The 22,986-nt window shown below is 38.9% G+C and overlaps 2 protein-coding genes across 2 annotated transcripts in view; one reads left to right on the top strand and one right to left on the bottom strand.

Moving 5' to 3' along the window:
• hat1 (histone acetyltransferase 1) overlaps positions 1-3,403 on the bottom strand; it is a 15,367-nt gene extending 11,964 nt beyond the window's left edge. Inside the window, exons 1-4 of the mRNA XM_024287025.2 lie at positions 3,305-3,403; positions 2,408-2,479; positions 2,236-2,311; positions 141-261 (exon numbers count right to left, since the gene is read on the bottom strand). Of these exons, the coding sequence (XP_024142793.1) occupies positions 141-261; positions 2,236-2,311; positions 2,408-2,479; positions 3,305-3,311 (276 nt within the window). The 5' untranslated portion in view covers positions 3,312-3,403. The remainder of the gene's footprint in view (positions 1-140; positions 262-2,235; positions 2,312-2,407; positions 2,480-3,304) is intronic.
• Positions 3,404-5,761: 2,358 nt separating this feature from the next.
• LOC112155004 (calcium-binding mitochondrial carrier protein Aralar1) lies at positions 5,762-22,966 on the top strand. The gene is made up of 18 exons (XM_024286346.2): positions 5,762-5,862; positions 6,305-6,358; positions 7,919-8,061; positions 8,782-8,897; positions 9,680-9,819; positions 11,240-11,386; positions 11,468-11,606; positions 13,087-13,180; positions 15,478-15,562; positions 16,549-16,630; positions 18,207-18,365; positions 19,240-19,292; positions 19,455-19,535; positions 20,930-21,070; positions 21,852-21,990; positions 22,231-22,389; positions 22,474-22,564; positions 22,642-22,966. Exons 1-18 carry the CDS (start codon positions 5,851-5,853, stop codon positions 22,820-22,822), a joined length of 2,016 nt encoding a protein of 671 aa, XP_024142114.1. The 5' UTR covers positions 5,762-5,850; the 3' UTR covers positions 22,823-22,966.
• The last annotated feature ends 20 nt before the right edge of the window (positions 22,967-22,986 follow it).

Below are 22,986 nucleotides of genomic sequence, written 5' to 3'. Positions count from 1 at the left end.
AAACTCCACATCTACTGGAGTGAAACTCAACATAAATCGACAACTTGGTTTGTCTCTGACCAATTACCATCACCTATCTGCAAATGAATCTTTACATATGATTTTCTGACTTATTTCTCATTTATTAATGAAAATCTTACCTCAACACAGTCAAACGCTTCTGTGACTTTTGAGGAATATTTCACTTTGAAGAGGGTGCTCAGGTTTCCAGCCGTGTAGAAGAGCTGGATCTGAAGACCTTTGTATCCAAAAGCAATCTCACTGCAGGAAAATGAGCATAAAAAAAATCACTTTAGTTCAAGCATTTAGCTCACAAACAAAGAACAGAACCAAATACTTAAAAAAACACTTAAACTTAAGAAAAATGAAAAACAGGACATCTAATTGATTCCAAGAATAATTCAATATTCTAAACTTTTTCTGGGTTGTAGCTTTGCTGTAATCTATAACAAACACTTTGAAATACATAAGATAGGTTTATCATTGTCCACTTGCATGATGGAGAGACCATGCCAAAAAATAATTAGCTGAAAAACTGATGTGCCAATAACAAAGTCTTTTTAAGCTAAGAGGGGCCACAACAACAAACTCCAGTCCTGGTTAATTAAAAAGGTTAAAGCGTGACGTCTCTGCTAACAAAACGACAGGAAACTAACATTCAATGAATCTTTTGTCTGTAATACACTCGTACAAACTCTTTTATAACATAAAAAACCATGAACTAAATTTTACATAAACCCTATTGAATAATAAAAACCTACAACCCCCAATGTTATCAATAAATGAGGCATACTTGTCACTTGAAAACTGTGTTTCATGAAATAAATCCCATTCTGAAAAGATAATATTTGAATTTAGACTGAGATTTTCTGATTTTAATTCAAGTTTAAAGACCCACTCTAATGAATAATGTGCTTTTAGAGCTTGCAACATAAAGAAATTTGAAATTAAAATGGCATTTCCGAATATTTGTTTTTTCACTGTGAAACAGGACCACATGAAAAACTGGTGTTTCAAAAATAAATGCTTTCTATTAAGTACAACTGTTGGGCTACAAACTTCCTGCTCTGCTCCATTCTGATGCATACACTTACACATTAATACATCTGTTTTCTTTATCAGAGCTGGCTCAAAACTGTGCGGCTGAATAGCTCCAATATTGATTGCCTTTTTTGCGACATCACTAATGAAAGCTTGGGGTTGTGAGGGGCTGTAAGCTAGCAGAAGGCACAGTCCCAGTAGTAGAAAGTTTGTATGTCTCAGTTTATGTCAGGTTGGGTTGCAGCTGCAACTCTGCTCCTCAAAAATATCTACAATATGCTTCAGAGATGCTTCTAGTCAGACATAATGTAGTGTAGAGCAGCTTGTGCTTTTAAAACGTTCCAATATAAACATCTATAGGAATCTCCGGCTGCTTCCGCTGCTTTATTTCATCCTCTGAGACTTCCCACACCCTTATGCTCACCAGTGTAAGAAGAGGAAAAAGATGATAAAATAATAGGATAATTTACAAAGTTACGTTTTTCATACATTTTTTTTAAAACTCCTATTAGACGAGGATTCCATTTACCCCTAAAACGTAAAATATTTTATCTTTCAAACAAAGAACTAAAGCAGTCTTTTTAAATCAGCTTCTATTTTTTTGTACAAAGATTAAAATGTTTTCTTTTGTGGAATAATACAAACACGCATCATTCAGAACATTCTACTTTGATGTCAAACAGAAAATTTTGAGTTTGATGGATACTGGGAATCAACTGAAATGAAAAAAGCTGCAGAAACACCATGTAGAAATGCTCATTGTCCTCTACACACTCACTGTTGTTTGATTGAAGCTCCCTGCATTGTGTAACAGCGAGTACAATATGAGAAGCATGGACCAAGAAATAAATACAGATATGGAACTGTATTATCATCTTTTTGGCTGAGTAGAAGAATTAATAACCTGTTACAAAACATCAATATATATATATATGGTTTAAAATTTTATTAAATTAAATAAATATTCACATTTATTCATCTTAAATCAGTAATAATCAAGAAAACTTGCTAAACCAAATAAAATTTGAACAGAGATTCAATATTTAAATGAATCAATCAATTCAAATGAAATGAAATCAGTTCAGTAGTGAAATATTTTTTAATCCCAAACCAGAGTATAAAACACATTTGAGACAGCATTGTCAGTAGAAATGAAATAATGTTTATATATTAAAAGTAGGTAATGGAACTTACTCATCTCCAAATAATTGATGGCTGTATTCTGGATGAAACGTGGTGCTATCGTCATCAACATCCTCTGGGAAACGAACTACAAGTGAAAAAAGACAACTTAGTTACGGTAGAACTTTGTATGGAATGGGTTAGAAAAAAGAGATAAGGCAGAAAAACAACCATTAACACGTACCAAGTTTGAGGGAAATTGCCTCGTTGGTATCACACTTGTATTCAGCCAGTTTCTTCTCCATAGCATTAACTCCTATGTGAAAACATATAAAAAAGAAAACGATAAACATTTTTTATGCATTGCAAAATACATTATTTTAAAAACTGAATACACTCTTGTATTTATTCACTTGTTTATTTCTAAGATGAATGCATTATTGTTTAGTTTAAGATTTAACGAAGATAATTAGATAATGTCAAAGTTTCAGCCAGTATTAAACGCAACAAAGGTTTATCTAAAAACTGACACCAAGAGTCGATAATATACCGCGATTCCAACAATTATTACATAAATTTCATGATCAAGTATGGTTTATTTTTCTAAAACAAGTACAGGTTTAGACAGAAGACTGATCATCCCAAATTCTAGCAATCTGAGCTGCTGTGCAGGAATAAGTCACTGGAAAACCTTTAAAATGTTTACTTTCTTACTCTTTTAGCTGTGATTACCTACAGTATGGTTCATTATCCTGACATCGTAACCAATGACTGTGAGACAGCATGCAATCAGTTAGCTAAGTATGAGCTACATCACAGCATCCTTTGGTGAGAGCTAACGGGCAGCCAGCATCCATCAAAAAAAGACTCACGGGACCCACGTAGTGCACATTAAACGTTTCGTGACCAAACAATCATGCTGGATATCACAACGGATTCAGGACACGTTTTAAGTGCTAGCTAACAGGCCATTTGCTTCTAAGGAATTCTAACGTTAGCTAACTCCAAACTTTGCTTGAAAGAAATCACACGAGCATTTGCAACCCCGAGACGGCTAAATAATGCATACACCCATTAATGTCTGAGGGAGCACCCTAATAAAGAGAGAATAAAGACATTTTTAAAGCATTTAGGATCTTACCCGCCATTTCTAGCCAGTGTGTTGCACGGAGTTGTTTTTGCCCCAAAAGACCCGCGGAAACAGGATAACTTCCGGGTTACGTATTTCCGTTGAAACAGGATATAGTTTTTGTGTAGCTAAAAATATATATTTATATAAAACATATAATACATATAAATAATAATATATATACATAACAATATAATACATATAAATAATAGTTGTATTATATATAAATATCTAATATATAAATTAAAATATATAAAATAATATAATATATTTTATTTTATATACATTTTATTTTTATTTTATTACTTATATATATATATATTGAATTTGAGTTGTGTTTTTGCAAAAAAAATGTAAGCGTTCAAAAAAAAAGATGAAACAGTTCATTGTAACTTATAATCTCTAAAATAACAATAAATGTCTCCTTTTGTACATTTTTGTGTATTTTACAAAAGTAATTTTGAAAAGACAAAGAATTGCAGGTTACTTTCATGTCCTAAGGCATAAATTATATTGATATTTTTTATTTGGGAAACAACCATCACAAAAAGCACAGACTATGACTTAAAAATAATTAAAAATATATATATTTGATAAAGTGATATTTTTAATCCTCCTCAAACTATCATGACAATAACCCAAACATAAGTCTTGATATTGTAAATTTACATTACAAATGCTTAAAAGGCGATACCTATTTACCAATAAGGTGTAAAATCAAGTAGAAAATGTGTTTTGTCTTTAAGTTTCTCTATTTGGCAACTTTACATGTTTTTAACTGGTGCTTCGGTAATTTTATTGTTCCAGCTCCTGACCACATTTCAACTGTATTCTTGGAACCAATCAAATGCAAAATTGGCTTAATAATCTAAAACTACAATTGACGTTGAAATTAAGCCATTCCTGAGTGAAATCGTTGTCAAACCTCATGACATTCAGTTGTGGGATGTTAAATAAATATAAAAGTCTTTGAATGGTGTAAAACCACAGATGGCAGATCAGTTGATTTATTAAATAATTCTATCAGATGTATCTCTCTGGAAAATCTACAGGTGTCATTGATAATGTCTACAAAACAAACAGTGCTGAAAGTTTGAGATCAAAATATGATGATAGCGGGATTTTTTTCAAGCATCTATTTTTGGTATCAGTTTTTGTACAGTCTAAGCTAAAATATATATTTAATAGGTTTGCTGCTTGTGTAATAACAAACATGTGACTCTACTTATCTTTTTACCTAAGTTTTCATAATACATATAAACAGTAAAACCAATGCTGTGGATGAAACAGACTTTTTGTATTAAAATTGGATTCATGCTTAGTTTACTGACGACCTTTTGACAATCTAAGGGTTATGCTAAGAGGTAAAGTATCTGTCATGAATCTGGAAGACTCCAAGTTCCAATCCAGATTTGGGACATACCAAAGACTTTAAACAGTGAGTGCCTCCCTATTTGACTTCAGCTCAAGTGTTTGACATCAAACAGGACTTTATCATGCACGCATAACTGTAACAATACATCGTAACAGTCCTGTCAAACTTCCTGTGTAAAAGTACTATGAGTGCATCCCTTTACAACTATGTGCTTTCCAACTAGATAATTCTGGACGTAGTGCCTTAAATCTGAAATAATGCTTATGTTAAATAATGTTCAAAATACTTTATGTTTTCCTGTACAAAATACAGGCATTGCTAAAAAGCTGGTAACTTATTGATAGTCTGATAATTCATTCAAAAACTTTATCATGATGTAAAGTGTGAAAAATTATTTGTTACTTGTATTTTTCTGTATATAGGACCAGATAAGCAATAATAAGATAGACAACATTAAAAAAAGAGAATTAAAAAAAATCCAATTTGAATATTTTTTTTTAAGAGTTCACTGAATATGCAAAATATAAAAGCTCTTAAAAAGAAAAGAAACAAACTACTTGGCAAAGGTAATTACTTGTTGGGGTCTGAGAGGGAAAAAAGAGAGAACCACAAAATCAATGGAACAGGTATATGACAAAAGACTACAGAAAATAAAGAACAGGAAGGAGAAAGATTCAACCCAAAATTGCAGGACTATCCATAGGGTTCTTAAATAAATAACTGCAAAAATAAGAAAAAGGGAAGGAGACAAACACAAAATCACTGGAACATCTGACAGAAGAAAAATAAGAGAATATACAAATTATGCACGGAAAATAAGAAAGCAAAGAAAAAAACACCTAATGCATTCAAAACAAGTCTTTATGTTATCAAAAAATATATTCCTTACAATTTGACAGAAAAAACCACCCACTTACTGTGTTTTTTTTTAATTAGTTTAAATCTTTTTTTATTTATTTTCCTTTGGTTGCAGTGTCTTTGGTCGAACCCACAGGATATTATTTATATACTTTTTCCGTTTTTGAGGAAAACTACGTGTCTCTTCCCCGCCCCAACCACAGTTAAAGGACAATACTTGGATAAATTTAGGTCAGAGTAACTGTCTGTCTGCCCGGCATGCCCGCGCGCCAACCTGAAGCCCGGCGCGTGCGCTCGTTCCACTGCAGCTGACGTCACATCCAGTATGGCGGTCAAGGTGACTCCGTCAATATTTCTTATCAGAGATTAGTTAAAAGGCAGCAAAAAGAGCCGCGCGCGTCGCTCTGTGGGATGCGGAGGAAGGCTCGTCCGCGCGGGGATGTGGATTTGGAGCTTCCTGGTTAAAGAAAAACAAAAAAACTAAACCGCGGAGTCGCCGTTTATTTTTGTCTCTGCATCCTAACAGAATGACATCTCTGGCGGCCTCGCTGAAACAACTGTCAATTTGTTTTTATTTAGCAAAAAAATGTCTGCTTATATCTGAGATATTTGACAGCTTGATATTGGTCGACGGCGGCATGTTTACATCCGCGCGACTTGTTGCGCTGCAGTTCTCTGTCAGCTGCTGATTGAAAATCAAAGCTAAACATTGATAAACTGTTAAGAAGCTGCAACTAAACTTGAGCATGTTTTTAAACTTTTTTTTCACTTGTCTATAGGTCCAAACCACGAGAAGGGGAGACCCCAATGACTTGAAGACTATATTTCTGAAGGTAAGGACGCAGAAACCATAACATTGTGTGTTTACCTTTCATTCACAAAAACTCCCAGAAAGCAAAAAATGAAAAGTATTTCATCATATCTGGGTATAGTTTAGATCATGCTTTTAGATCAAACTTTATAAAGCCATTTTAAAATTTTACTCCAGGAAATAATTTTTTACAAAAATGTAAGTTGTTTACCCTTGCTATGACCTACACTTGAACTTGTCACCAAAGGTCACAGCATTTTCCATTAGAAGTCCCTCCCTCATCCGCTGCTTGGTTTCACTGTTAACTGGTCTGCATAATTTGCTGCATGCTCAGGTAGAAAAGCTAATTACTGGAAGCTCATTTTGACTGCAGTATAATTTGATTAAGAGCTACTTAATTCCCACTGTGAGGGTGAATAGATACACCAGGGTGACCGAAAAATGTGACAAAAGGTGGTTTGCGTTTCATGAAATTATAGCTAAAACAGAGAGTGGGAGCGCTTGACTCGGGGCTGTCCTTTCACAATCACGCCATCGTGAGCATGGCCTTTCTGCTGCCAGTTCACGCATGCTACTCTTTCGCCTGCAGAGCTATCTAAGTTCCAAACTTGAAACCCAAGCCCGGCGCTATAAATGACCTTATGTCTTCAGGGCTGGCTGATATCAGATGTTCCTTCAGTCGTGTGGAATGAAACACATTTGCAACTTGAAGCTCAAAGGTTGTGGCTATTCTTTTTTATCTGTCACTGTACTTTAAGTATCCTTTTAACTGTATTCAAAGTTAATACACTAGTAATATCTTTCAGAAACAATATATTTTTTTGTTTTTTTTTATATGTAATTGTAGCATTTTTCTTATGGTGGAGGAAATATTTAAAGAAAATTCATCTTGAAATTGCATTTATGTGTATTCAAATCATTGTAAATCAGGAGCAGACAAAAACATTTTGGAAAAAGCTTGTAAGTGTGACATAGAATCTACAGGACACAAGCTATCTGCTCTGATCCATTCTGACATATCTACTTCTAGACAGTTAGATCCATATAGATCTTCATTTTGGCATCTGGCTCACACCTGTAGTGCTGGATAGCTCCAATATTGCTCACTATTTTTGTTGGATTAATAATGTTAGGTTGGAGGGTATGAGGAAAGAGTGTAAACAGATGGATGATGGGAAACGGGGGTGGGCTTACCCCACACTAACAGTCCCACCCTCAACTTATAAGCAAATTTCTAATGAACTATTGCTGCTCCGAAGAATTTTTTTTTACATTTTTGGCTAAAACTGCATAATTTTAATGAAAAAAAAAAACAATAAGAACCCTTTTACAATAGATTAAAAGATGATTGGAGTGCGTCTTTAAAGGTTTCAGATCCATAAGTTTGACTGCTAAAGCAACAGAAAATTAACATATTTGCTTAAATCAATGCAAATGTTAACACACGTGTCATGTAATTAAGATTTCATTGAGCTAAAAACTTACAGAAAAACATTATTTTGATGTACCCAATTTTTTTTTTTAATCCATGTGGTGACCCACACTTGGATCAGCTCCTGCTCTGTTTCTAACCTCTCTGCAGTATGCCAGCGTTGTGAGTGATGGAGAGCATTACATGACCCCCCGGGACTTTGTCCAGAGCTACTTGGGTCTACATTCACAGCCACAGCACAACCCCAAAACTGTAGAGCTGATAGCTGGAGTGGCCGACACCACCAAAGATGGGTGAGTTACTGCATTAACGTGTGGAGTAGAGGCTGTTCAAGCTCAGACTTTGATTATTTCCTTTTTTTTTAATTAATCAAACAGTTTCCTGTTGTGATCTTTTTACATTAAAGATTTTTTCATTATTTAAAATACATTTTTTTAGGGAGTATCCTCTGTTTTTTGTTTAATTTGTTAGCGTTGTGCATTTTTTTCCCATTTCTCATTTCACCTGCATTTCAGTCTTTCACCTGAATAACCACTCTGTGTTTTTATTTCACACTATTGTCTTCTTTCACATCAGGCTTCTTTATCATCTTCCTGCATGCATGGAGACCATCATTATGTTTTCCCACAATCCTTTTTCCCTCTTCAGTTTTACATTTAAGGAGAACAGCCTCACTCTCCTATTTTGCATTTTGATTCTTCAAGCGTTCTACAAACGGTGTGATTGTCTGAGAATATTGTTGAATCTCAGCATGTCTTATTTGTTGAAACATTTCCCTTGCAGCATCACCACATTTTGCTTTGCAGCCAACAAATATCCTTTTGTAATAAAGGACGAGTGAATTCAAGTTACAGTTTTATGACGGATATTTAGCTTTAAGTCTATATAGGTGTCAGTAAAAATGAACTGTTTAGTCTCTTTTTAGGTAACTGGAAAGCTTATTTTAGTTCATATAAGAATTAAAATAATACATTTCCATTGTTGAGATTCAGTTTTTTGTTTCGTCCAAACAGACTGATATCTTTCCAGGAGTTTCTGGCTTTTGAATCGGTGCTATGTGCCCCTGATGCCCTCTTTATTGTGGCCTTTCAGTTGTTTGATAAGACCGGCACAGGGAACATCTCATTTGGTATGTACACACGAAATTCAGTTATAAATGTGTTCTGTTTCTTTGACTTATTAGTGGAAAAAAAATGAAATAAAAGAATGTAACATTTTCCTGCTGGTATTTTTTTTCCTGGTTATATTTTGTTAAGTTTTAGAAAAGTTTTGTTCAGAGCAGTAAATGATGAAAAGAAAGAAAAATGACAATTTTTAAAGAGAGAATCGACATGAAACTTAACTTAACAATAGACCGGCATGTTGGACTATTTGTACTCGTTATTTAAAGGTATAACACTATGCCTGTACTAACATTGCTCCCTCTTTGTGAGCCTAATTTAGCTTTTAAATGTAAAAATTCCCAGTGGTTTACCATAAGATTTTCTGAACAGGACAGTAATGCATCAAACCTGCAAAATACCACATGAATTATATACTCAAACAGTAAAACGCAGTAAAACAGAAACTAAAGTAACTATGTGAATCGTGGAAAAAATACCAGCTGGTTTTTATTTACTGATAATAATCATTTTCTTTTACATTTATAACAACGTTGTTGTTTATGAGCATAAATAAAGACAAGATTTAAAGTTGGCAAAGAACAGAGATCGGACATATTAAACAAATTAAACATGTTTGTGTTAGCTGCTTTGTCTTTGTAAGTGGAAATCATTTAGTCGGGTTGCCCCCCTACTGTTTCATAGTGCAGCAGGATGAACACTTAATTGTGTTTTCCTGATTCAAGCAGAGTCTTTATGGTCTCTGGGAGTCAAAGAAGCATGGAGGTGATGTTGGTTTTCCTCTTTCTAGAGAATGTTCGGGACATCTTCAGCCAAACCACAGTTCATCACCACATACCCTTCAACTGGAACTGTGACTTCATCAGACTACACTTTGGCCATGAAAGAAACAAGAACCTCAGCTATGCAGAGTTTACTCAGTTCCTGCAGGTAAAGATTGCTGCACCCCTCCAAAAAATAAATAAAAAAATAATAATGCAGCTGCCCACAAAAAAAGGAAACACTCAAAATACCGGACTGTACCAGACCGCTCAGTGGAAACGAGACTAAAAACTCAAAAAATGGCACAGAACGCCTTCCTTCCCCTGTCTGACACTTAGCATTTAGGGTAAAAAAAGGGGGTTAAACCACTAAATGAGCGCAGTTGTGTCTGCAGCTCACCACTCCCCCAAAGGATGGGTCAAATAGAGCAAATTTCACACATTTTTAATTTAAACTTAACAAACTCACACTTAGGGAGAATTTAGATTAGTCAATTAACCTATGAAACATGTTTTTGGACTACCTTGTAACCCACATAAAAAAAAGAAAAAAGTTTTCTGACACACTATGATTAAAAATTATTTAATCCAAGTGTGGTTTTAAAAAATAATCCCTCAAACTTTACAGAAAAAGACAATAAATGTAGGTATTGTTGTGCTAAAGCCTAAAAGCAGATAAAAGAGTGAAAAAAATTCTTCTAAGAGATCTCAAAGTGAAATGACTTTGATCCAAACACGCCCAGATGACATTTGGTGATAAAGAATATCAAAGGAAACAATAACGGAACACCCTGTGAAAAAGTACAAATGGAAATATTTGTAGATTTTAATCGAGAAACAAGAAGTTCTAGTACAAAACTAGGCACCATAATGATGAAAATTCACACTATAGTGGTATAAAAATGCACAATATTGATTTTTAATCAAAATAAAATGCTATTTTATTGTCTTTCAGCATAATTATTTGCATATAAGAAACATATTGATGTTTTTTTTCATGTGGTGCTCTTCCCTTTTGTGCATTTCAACTCTTTTCATTTAAATTCAGACAAAGAAATGTGATGGAATCCCCCTAAAACTTTAAGCTCTGCCACTATTTTCTGTGTGCAGCAATGATGGAGAAAAAAAAAAAAAAAAACGTACAATAGAGGTGTCAGATGATGAAAGTGTATCATCACCAGTTATCAGCAATGTCATCAGCAGACTCAGAGAGTGAATCTTCAGCAACAATCCGCTGATGAGGTTATCAGGCCTGGAGTGTGAGGATAAAGAACGGCTTCACAGTCCTCTGGTGATCTCAGCCAACACTTACCCCGAGGTCAGCTCCCCCTGAATCCCCTCCTGATTGCACGGTTGTCATTGAACCGTGACGTTGCATATGCACACAATTCGGCCATCTCGCCGGCTGCTCCAGCCGTGGTTTCCATTATTCTCTGCAGACGGTGGTGATTACACACCATTGATTCTATCATATCTGAGGACTTTTTATCCAACGTGGATGTCACTGTCCTTTTTTTTTTTTTTTTTTTACTGTGATGTCCGTCGTCACAAGATCACGCCTGTTAGTCATCTCGACCTTTACCGTGCAGGAGCTGCAGCTGGAGCACGCCCGCCAGGCTTTTGCACTAAAAGACAAGAATAAAAGTGGCACCATCACTGCCTTGGACTTCAGCGACATCATGGCCACCATCAGGCAGCACATGTTGACTCCCTTTGTGCAGGAGAACCTGGTGTCTGTGAGTTGCAGCAGGAATGTAGCCTGGTGCCTCTTTGGTTCGCCCGCGCAGCCGAAATGACGCTTCTCGGATCTTTCTCAGGCTGCAGGAGGCAGCACCTCCCACATGGTGAGCTTCTCCTACTTCAATGCCTTCAACGCTCTCCTCAACAACATGGAGATGATCCGAAAGATCTACAGCACCCTGACCGGCACGCACAAAGACACTATGGTCACCAAAGGTACTTCAGATTCTTTGAAACAAATCTAGATGAACTTCAGTGTGTTTTCTGGAAAGCAGATGTTCGATCACATCTTAACTCTTTTGACAGAGTGCTGTGAGCGAATACACAGCCAACTTTTACTGTAACAATTTTTTACTAAGGTAAATGAGACTTTTTTTTCATGATGTGGTAACCCTCAACAGGAGAACCTGAAACTGTCCTCACCTCTGCTCCCAGCTGTGTTTTCCATTCAAACACTAGACTCTTGTCTCTGTGATTTCCTTCTTCTAGACAACATTTTCCAGAAATAGTATTTGCAAATAGTTATTATTTACCACCAAACTTATCCAAATACAAACACATGAGGCAAATCTGACAGGAACATCCCTCCAAGGTATGAGGATAACCTCCATTTAGGTGAGCTTTCAGACAGATCACATGATGTCCAAACAGCAAGTTAGAAGGCAGCAGAACATGTCTGAAGACTTGGGCTGCCACAAACGATTATTTAAGTAGTCGACTAATCACCGATTATTTTTTTCGATTAGTCGACTAATCGGGTCATGCACAAATTGAACTTTCCCTCAAAAATGATGACAATCATCTTTCTCAAAAAGAAGCTAAAGTGGAGTGCAGTTTGTTAACACACATCTTAACCATCCCTAGCTTTAAACTAACTAAAATCTAGATATTTCACACCATAGACTAAGACTTTTCAAAGATAGTTCACACTAATGCTAGTGACGATAGCTGAAGATGCTGAAATTGATAGCTAAAAATGCTTAAAAGTTGCAGGTGGCTAAAATACTGGTTAAATGCTAAATCCTCCTAAAAAATAAAGAAAACCTACTTTAGCCAAAACAGCTAGCTAGCATGTAGCTCAAATATAAGCCAAACTTTCAAATAGCCTAAAAAATGTAAAAAAAAAAGTCTAAACTAGCTAAAGTAGATAGCAGGAAGCTGAAATGTTAGCTAAACTCTAAATCAGCCTAGCAAAAGCTGAAAAAAATCCTAAATTAGGCAAAAGAGCTAACATTTTACTGAAATATTAGCTAAACTCCAAAATAGCCTGCAAAAAAACCAACAAAAAAGCCAAAATTATCCAAAACAGTTAGCATGTAGCTGAAATATTAGCTAAACTCCCCAAAAAACCTTTATGCCAAAATAGTCTAAAAAGCTAGCAGAATGTCATTATAACTTTCAACTTTACTACACTCTGACTCCATATAATATAAAGTAACGACTAATCGACTATTAAATTAGTCGTCGACTATTTTAATAGTCGATTAGTCGTCGATTAGTCGACTAATCGTGGCAGCCCTACTGAAAACAATGCAACGCTCATTTATAGGCAACATCCAAAAACAAAAATGTAGAAGAACAAATATTTGCAAATACTATGTGATAGAAACACCAGTTTTAACCCCTCCGTCTCTCCCTTTGTAAAACATTTTTTTTTTCAAATTAAGACTGACTTTTTGCTTTCTTTTTATCATAGAGGAGTTTGTTCACGCTGCAAATAAGTTTGGCCAAATCACTCCCATGGAGATCGACATCCTGTTCCAGCTAGCCGGACTTCACTCTCACTCCGGGTGAGTTCCCGTCGTTGGCAGAAGAAACGCCTTATCAATTGTGTGTGGTAAAAATGACCCAAGCAGGTATTTGTTTTCACAGGAGACATTAGAATGAGCAAAGCTGAGCCACCATGTAAAACTTTGTACACTACTGGTTTAATGATGACATAAACTGTCGTATGTCTTCCTCATATTTTGGAAATTCAGAAATTCAGGTGCGGAAATCAAATTGATATTTAAACGTCCGTGATCTGCCACAGATCAGTTTATCAAAGATGCAGGTGGGATTTTTTTTTTTTTTTTTTTAGCTTTTGGTTAAACTTTATTTGTTGATTTTGTGTAGGAACCATTATAATGTGATATAAATTAACTGTTCTAGTGGAAGTAAAGAAAAAAACAAAATCAAACTTAAGACTTCCAACTTTTATGGTGCATAATACAAAAATAACGTGTATTTTATAAATATTATCACAAACACGAATTCACCATTTGAGCAACTTTATTAGCAGCATATGCATTATTTTTATGGTGTAGGAACAACTGCTGCAAAAAATCTAAGTTAAATTTAAAACTCCTGATTTTGGTTGTTAAATCCAGCTCTCTTTTTTCTTTGAAGTCGATGTTTCTTCACTGTCTGTTTGCTGCGAAAAGAAACTTTTTTGCTAACTTGGGGGATTTCAGTTTAGCAGTCAGTGCCACGGGTGGATTTTTGACATGAGCGACTTGACATGCATCAAGAATGAGTCGGATGTAGTGAGAAGAATCCAGTAGTTTTCCAAAAAATAAACTCAATTTGGAAACATATTATAAATACAACAGAAAAACTTTAAGTCTGTTTTTTTTTATTCGGTGGCGCGATACCAACTGTCCCCACCCCGGGGGTTGAGGACTATGGAGAGAATTTAGTGTCATCCAATTTGTGAGTGCGTTATTCTTGTTTCATAACTTGTGTCTGGCTGTTTGTAATGAAATGTAGGATTTTTTGCGGGCAAAATTGATCATTTTTAACTCATACAATACATTGTGCGTAACTTACAATTGTGTATTCACATTTACAAAAATGACAAAATTAAAAAAATCCATAATAGAGTCTATGCTCTGTGGTGAAGACGCTAAAGGGAAAGCGCAGCCATGAGGGAGCGATGAGAATAGAGAAAATTTAGTGTTGATTGTTTTAAAAATCCATATTTAATTTTCTTTATATTAATGATTGTGGTATATCTGTTTAAGAAAGTGGATAAAATGTCAAGTTTTCACCAGATATTATTCAAAATTAAAGTGGCTGATTAGAAAACTCTGTTGACCCAGAATTTAAACGCATCACTTACGCATGAAAGTTGAAGACGTGAAAAGAATCTTTGATCAGATTTGTGTGTAAATGTGGTTTTGTGTGTGCGTAACATGGGATTTGTGCTTACTTTTTTAAAGATTTGTGTGTAGTTAGTTTCAAGCTGTTCTAATTTATTGTTGTGCATGTATAGACTGTATTTTTCTTATTTTTGTAATGTTTGTACATGTGAATACACAACTGCAAGTACACAAAGTTACACACAAAATGTATTGCATGAGTTGCAAATTAAGAATAATGCGCACAGAATCCAAATTTAGACACAAACAGACACAAAATCAATAATTACACGCACACAAATAAGGTTATTCTATATTCTCTCCATAGGGTACCATTGCTTTTAGTGAGTTGCGTCATTTTTCATGTACTTCAGGCCTATGGCGGCCTAAAGACTTTGTTAAATGTTAGGGATGTCAGAAATTCGAACATCTTCCACTTCAGGTCAAGGACAGAAGGAAAAGCAGCAAACGTTCAGAACCATTTATGTAGCTCGGACTATCAGAACCAGAGGCTCCCTGCTTCTTTTTCGACATCATCCTGGGTTGCGTCCCGTCGTTACCCCTCTCACTTCTTTCAAATTCCAGCATGAATGGAAGAAGCACTTTATGGGTCTTTTTTATTGCCTGTAAATATGCAGTTATAGCCTTTTCTGTTTCAATAACAGTGGCTCCACTGGCTGATTAACAAGGCAGACACGAGAACTTGGATGCAGACTTTATGGTTCATCAGGCCGGCGTGGAACATCTGCGTTCATTAAGGAAACACTTTCATTTACTGGTCGGGCCCTGGGCACTCAGCCAGCTTTGTTTGCGTGTTGTTTGTGTAAACGCGAAGTAGCCGTAACCTTGAGTTTTGTGGCAGTAAAAAAAAGGTCTGTGGAAAATCTGACATCACGGGCTACAGAATCCCACAGGAGATGCAGCTCCTCTTTTTCCTGGACTGAATCCCTCGTCTCCCACCCCTCCAGGCGTCTGAACCATGCAGACATTGAGAGGATCGCTCCGCTGGAGGAAGGAGCCATGCCGTACCATCTAGCAGAAACCCAGAGACAGGTAGCCTGAGTGACTCCTCTAATATCCCTCAGATCTTCCTGTCTTTCATCAGGGCATTCTCCTCTCTTCCCTCTCCTTCCCTCTGGCGGGAGCAGCAAGAAGGGGGGAATGCTCAGTCACTGAATTAGAAGAGAGCCCGTGTTTTTCTTCCCTTGTGAAGTGCATTTCTTAAACTCCCAGATAAAAGTAGACCAATTATAGTCACAGAAGGCGAATGGATTGTTGCGTTGCGGCTCTCCATGAAAGGCTCTCACTATTTTATTCAGTATAGCTGCACATACGTATCAGGTGCAATCACACATCTGAGGCGCTAATAAGAGGCTTTTATCACTGTGGGGCTTGAGAAGTTTTAGAAGCCTTTAGCAAAGTCTGCTAATGGCTCGGGGGGTGGTGTGGGAGTCATGGTGGATGTGGGAGAACAAAATAGTTCCTGCCTCCACAGGATAACAGGACTCTGCATCGGGCCTGCGCTCTGGGCTTTCAGGGCACTCGAGCTCCTGGGATTTATGCTCAGAGGTCTGGAATTTGATGCCTTTGGGGTAGTGGGGGGGGCTGCAATTCTCAGACCTGCCTTTCAGTGGAAGTAGGCTAATTGTTTTAAGCCTTTGATCAAGACCTCAATCTTGTTAGCATGCAACTCTCAGTGGAAAGCATCTGGGGAGAGGAAAATAATCAGACTTGCTCCCTCCTTAGGAAAAGTTGCTCCCACTTCCAGCCTCGTTCTGACTGAAAACTTTCCTCATACGATCTGAAACAATGCTCTGCTTTTAGCATCAAACAAAAATCAAGTGGCTTTACTTTGCTGCAAAATGAGTGCTAACATTTCTGAGACTTTTAATAGGCAGGGATGTATCCGACGTTTGCATTCCATCACCTTCCTCCATTGTCGAGGTCTCTGTCATAGTCTCCCACAGGCAGCAGCTTCCTGGTTGACTTTCTGATCATTTTCTCTGGGCTCATGCTGGTGTCTTTTTTCCCCCGTGCAGCACGCTCCCGAAGCGTCTCGGCCCGTCTGGCTCCAGGCTGCAGAGTCCGCCTACAGATTTACTCTGGGCTCAATCGCTGGAGGTGAGTGACATGTCTGCAGCGGAGCCCCCGGCTGGCCAGAGGGGTAACCTTAGCCGGCTGGAAGGTGCGCCGAGGCCCCGGGGCCGGCCATTGTGCTGCGGGGAGAAGCGTCGTGATGTGAGGCTCGGGCATTGTGCTGCCGTGCCACCGCTGGCTCCAGGCTGTCGTTGGAGCCTGAACTCTGGAATGACACAAATCTTCCGGAACCGGCGCTCTCTGGAATCTCCCCCTCTAATTACAGTGGAGGGAATTGATACAAGGAACTGCCTCGCAGATAGGAACTCTTGCACGCTCACATACACAAATTCAGTCGTCTGTCAGCAAGGGCCAATTCCTGCAGGGTCAGAGAGACAGATGTGTATCAGAGAACACAAAGTGGAAGCGCCATGTTTTTGTGGAGGTAATGACTTGTTTCTCACCCTCTGCTGTTTGCATATCGCAGCCGTTACAGCATCACTTGACGTCCAAACAAGCGGCAGCTACAGTCCAGACCAGCGTCGCTCCTCCAGAAGTTTATCAGTCCAAAAAAAAAAAAATCTCTGTATTTACACCCCCAAACTCTGTTTGCACACAGCTCATTAATCATATTTCTGCAAACACAGCTGGAAGTTATTCTAGCATGGAAATGTCTGCAAAATGAGGGATGATGAAAAGATGCACCGCGGCAGCCGGCCAAGAGATCACAATTCTGTCGTAAATGCTTGATTTCATTTAGAAAACGCCTATTTGTTGTTTCAGCTTGTCATGTGTGGGAATTTTTGTTTTTTTTTCTTTTTGTTTGACATCAGTGTGAATATTTTAAGATTTCTATCATTTTTGGATGAATTTCTAAAAATCTGATCAATGTGCCTCAAAAAGGATGAGCATTTTAATCACATGCACATTTTTTGAAAACCAAAAAAAAGATTTATTTTTATTAATTGTAAATACTACACTAGAAATCAGACAGATTTTATAAAATTATTTAGGAAATAAAGTTAAGCATAAATAAAAAAAATATATAAATGATCCCATCTTCATAATTGAGTACTTATAATTTTAGTTATATTCAGTATAACATATATTGGTTGCACTTTATAATAAGATTCCTTAACCAGCTTTATTTGCACATTAACAAGCATTATTGGTGTGTTTATAGTGTGTTAGTAAGACATTTATTAGCATAATAAGCCTAATAAACAGTTAACAGCTTGTTGAGTGTTTTGCAGCACCTTATCTAATGTGTTACCCAAATATGAATTAAAATCAAGCAGAGTTTGATTTATTGCTTGAATATGAATGTAAGGAAGCAAACTAATCCCACCACTATTGAGGCTTTTTTTTAAAATATTTTTTCGTAGTTGTCATAATCTGATTATTTTCGAATCAAGTAATAAATAGAGCACTTATAGATTATCCTCTAGAAAAAAAAATCATAATTTTTGTAAAAAATAATCACATATGTTATAGATATGTAATACATATTGATTATCATCAGAATGCATGTTCACATTGCTACACATTCCAGATCAAGTCAAGAAATTGATATCTTATCGACTGTCATTGAAAAACGGTGATACATGTGTTTGCGTTGTAGCCACCGGCGCCACAGCCGTGTACCCCATCGACCTGGTGAAGACCCGCATGCAGAACCAGCGCTCCACGGGCTCCTTCGTGGGGGAGCTGATGTACAAGAACAGCTTCGACTGTGCGAAGAAGGTGCTGCGCTACGAGGGCTTCTTCGGGTTTTATAGAGGTAAGGCTCGTTGTCGTATCAGCGTTTGAATACGGAGCACGGCTCGCTAATTGATACCAGAAACCTTTGCCCTGCTTGTCGGGCGGTGAATAAAGCGACACCCCGTTTAGGAGAGGGGGGTCACGTTTGCATTATCTCGATACCTGGGAGAGTTCCCCAAGGAGAGGGAGTTGCAGCAGCCTGATCTGCATCTACCCCGGCTGCTGATAACGCCGCCGAAGGCTTGTGATATACAACACTTCCACCCCCAGGCTGTACGTATGAGGGAAGTCAAGACTGCCATCTACTGCTGCCTCCACCAATGCAACATCAACCCCCCTCCCTCCCCCCTCCCCGCCTCCTCTGTTGCACATGATAGGAGGGTGATTGACTCACAGACAGACACACTCTGCTGTTTTCTGGCTGCATACCAGCAGCAGTCACTCAGCAGCTCCTTCAGAAGTTTATCTGGCTTGATGAAGGACAGACGGTGGAACAGTATGGCAGTTATCACCACTGTAGCACCCACCCCCCCACCTCCCAATCTCATACGTGACCACACAGCGCTCTCTGTTCCCCACCAACAGTGGGATCACCCCCACCAAAAAAAATGTTGATCCCAAATTCAGCCGCAGTGTCATATTTTTTTTTGACTTTTTGTTGGATTTTTCAAAAGGACCTTTGTGGTCCCCGTGGATCAGATGTATCAGCCACCATCTGTAAATATTTATGGGTTTGTTTTACACGTACAAGGAGAAACCCTGCAGCTTACATTGTTCCTGCTGTCAGGGGATGTTTTCATTCACTACAGCTGAAAAATGTGCATTCATTTCAGGCCAGACTTTGTCTCTCACTGTCAGGTATTCTAATAGTATCTATGAATAATATTTTCCAGGTCTCCTCCCGCAGCTCATCGGCGTTGCTCCAGAGAAAGCTATCAAACTGACGGCAAGTCATTCAGCTCTGAAAAGTTCCTCTGAGGGCAGAAAAAATAAAAAAACAGAAACAAAGACGCTTTTCTCAATCAAGATTTCAACCACAAGTTAACACCAACACTTTGCTTTCAAGATGTCTCATTTACACTTTTTCCTTTTTTTCCTTTTCTTTCAGATGAACGATTTTGTCAGAGACAAGTTCACAACACAAGATGGTACCATTCCACTCCCCGCTGAGATTCTGGCTGGAGGATGTGTAAGCATCGCTTTAGGATTCCTCTAAATTCACCCCTATGGATGGAAAAAAAATGTAAAAATCATTAGTTGAAGAATTTTAACAGATTTTTAATGTGACAAAATACATTTTACTTGCTCTGAACTGCCAAGTAGCTCCACCAAAATGTGTAACCTCTTTATTACTATTTTGCAAGAAATCATTAGATCCAGGACTGACAAATGTTTTTTATGTTCTTGGAAAGTACATCAAATCTGCTGGAATTGTGGACAGGACTGTTGGTGAGGAGTATTGTAAATTATTGTAAATTAATGAACAATTCCAGGTGAGGAATCTTGTCAAATTGGAGTTGAGTTTATTCTCTGGGTCACTTCCACTGCGTTTCATGAGAGCTACATGGGATTATAGATGTAATTCCTTCACTTGGCCTCAGTAGTAATGGAAGAGGCGGGCTGTGCAGAGGCCGCAGGTTGGACCCGGAGGAGAGGGGGTCTCTGAGGTTGTGACCCCTGTCAAGGGTGTAATTGGAGGAAGAGGCCCCGGAGGGTCCTGGATGGAGCGGGGTCTCGCTCAGCGTGATCGAGTATGACAGTGTGGTACAAACCAGAGGCGTGGTTCGGTCTCCACGCGGGACACCGAGGGTTCTGCTCTGCTAATACAAGATGCTCTAATATGACTCAGTCTGCACACGCTTTCATCAAAGTTTAAATTCGGGTTGATCAGATAACCGGCTTCATTATCGCTTCCAAAAGACACAAATGAAAATGAAAGGGAGGAGACGAGAGCATCAGTCTCCAGAGCACCGGATATTCCCCCAGCGCTTTGAAAATGACAAAATGTGCCAGAGCTTTTTTTAGCCCTTTTGCTCGGATGTTTATAGATAAGACCCCTGCCCCGAATGTCAGCAGCAGCCATCCTGGGGCCTGATTAAATTTAGAGTGGGTGATAAATGTGCCAGAGTCAGAGGGTGCCGTGCCTGCAGGGCACTGCTTTCCTGGACCCTGAGCCGTCCCGGTGATTCAGCACTCTCCCCTGGGAATGGGGGGTGAATTTGGGAAGTGTGCGGGATGAGGCCAAGCCGCCTCGCTCACCCAGCCAGAAGAAGTGCCTCAGGGGGAAGAGACGGGGGCAGAGGGCCGGTGCCAGGGTCAGAGCCTGCTAACCACGAGCGGGGAAATGTCCTGCTCCGACGTGACCCCAGTTGTTTTTCTAACAATGCCTGCTCTTTTTCTCTACTCGACAACACCAGACTGACAACATCGAATGAAAATCAGAACATAAATAGTCTTTTGTGCTGAAGTTAACCAAAATAATAATAAAAAAAAACTCTGATCTCACATCATCGGAATTCTTACCCAGAGTTCACCCCTCCGTGTCAGAAACGTCTTTTTGAAATTATTTATTTTGCTCTGCAGGCTGGAGCTTCCCAGGTGATTTTCACCAATCCTCTGGAGATCGTTAAGATCCGACTGCAGGTGGCTGGAGAGATCACCACGGGCCCCAGGGTCAGCGCCCTGACTGTGGTGAGAGACCTGGGCTTCCTCGGCCTCTACAAGGTGGGTCAGCACCTCTGCAGCACTGCAACGCCTGCAGAATCAACCTCTGATCGCTGTCATTCAAGGGCAGTGAAAGGTATCCTTACATCCACAGATATTTTCCTTCACTGATTTAAAGTTTCTATAAGTTCCCAGGGTTATTACTTGTTGGTAGTTTGAAATTTTGCCCTATTTAATATTTTTTTAGATCAGTTAAAAACAACACAACTTATTGTTGAAATTGAAGAAAAGTGGGATTTCTGTAACACATTTTTAACAAAAACATTGAGTTTAACAGAAAATCGATTATTGATTTTGATGCTTTTTTGCATTAAAGAATATTTGAGCTATAATTGATGTTATTTGAACAAGAGACAAGTTTGAAAATTGTGTTAAACATGCAGATTGGACTCAATTGTGGTCAAAATCTATCTGTAAATCAGTGAATGAATTATGCTCTGCTTCCATATTCTTCAGCTTTACATATACAGTTTTATGTTTTTGCATACTGGCAGAAGATGATTGAATATTAGATTTTGTGAGTTTTAGAGTTCCTCTCAGAATAAAAGAGTCTGCACGCTTCCTGCAGGTCTCTGCGTGATGGATCAGTTCTGCATCTCTGCCTCAGGCTTTTTTTTTTAGCCCCATCATCAATACTACCCCCTCCCCCCGTCACAGGTAGAATAAATCAGCTCTGCAGCCTCTCCATTCCTCCAGACAACCCCACTTTAGCCCCGCCCCCCCTTATTATTCAACCCTGAGAGGATGCATGTGTGTTTAAACGTTTCTGTCTTTCTGTTAGGGAGCCAAGGCTTGCTTCCTGCGTGACATCCCCTTCTCCGCCATCTACTTTCCTGTTTATGCCCACACCAAGGAGAAGCTGGCAGACGAAGACGGAAGGCTGGGAGCGCTGCAGCTGCTCACTGCCGGCGCCATCGCAGGTAACCAACATGTGTGAGGGTTCAGACGATTCACCGAGCTGTTTGAATGGTTGAAAAACAATAAAGAGGACAAAAAGAGCTGTTGCCCCCTTCCATCAATAGCCATACTTTATAGACGGTGCTTTTGTCACATCTCACCATGAAGGTATAGCCATTTCCAGCCCTGCGGGACGCCGCTGTGAGGATATGACTGTCTGTGCATAGTAACACAGCTTCATTATGTGTTTTGTGACAAACAAGGCATACCAGCTGCTTCGCTGGTGACCCCTGCTGATGTCATCAAGACCAGGCTCCAGGTGGCGGCCCGAGCCGGCCAGACGACATACAGCGGAGTCATCGACTGCTTCAGGAAGATTCTTCAGGAGGAGGGCTTCAGAGCGTTTTGGAAGGGCGCAGGAGGTAATGCACACATCCCTTCTCTTAAGAAGGAAGAAGCGGTTTAGAAGTTGACTGACTTTACGAAAACTTCTACACCTCCACCAGCTCGCGTCTTCAGATCGTCACCGCAGTTTGGCGTGACCTTGGTGACCTACGAGCTGCTGCAGAGATGGTTCTACGTCGACTTTGGCGGACAGTAAGTCAAAAAACAGTTTCTCAAATCTCCTCTCGTATCGAGCGCCGTCCTTTGTAACGCCCACCTGCCTTTTCTAGCCGTCCTGCTGGATCCGAGCCGACCCCCAAACCCGTGATGGAGGACTTTCCCTCTGTGACTGCAGACCACGTGGGCGGATACAGATTAGCTGCTGCAACTTTTGCAGGTGTGGAGAGGAAGTTCGGGCTGCACCTCCCCAAGTTCAAGCCTCTTGGCGAGGCGGCGTCCAGCCAAAACTGAACCTCAGGCCTTGTGGAGATCAGTTAAGGGCTGCATGTCCCTCCACTCTGCATCTCAGTTATTTAGCAACTCTTAATCTAATGCTGCATGATTGTTTTATTTGCATCGCTTGCACAATTTTACAGTACATATTGTACTTCTGAACAGAGGGACATTATGGATTT

This window comes from Oryzias melastigma, linkage group LG21 (assembly GCF_002922805.2).
Source record: "Oryzias melastigma strain HK-1 linkage group LG21, ASM292280v2, whole genome shotgun sequence".
In the NCBI taxonomy this organism is placed as follows: Eukaryota; Metazoa; Chordata; class Actinopteri; order Beloniformes; family Adrianichthyidae; genus Oryzias; species Oryzias melastigma.
Note: the sequence above shows the minus strand (reverse complement) of the source record. Positions and strands in the feature narration are given on the sequence as shown.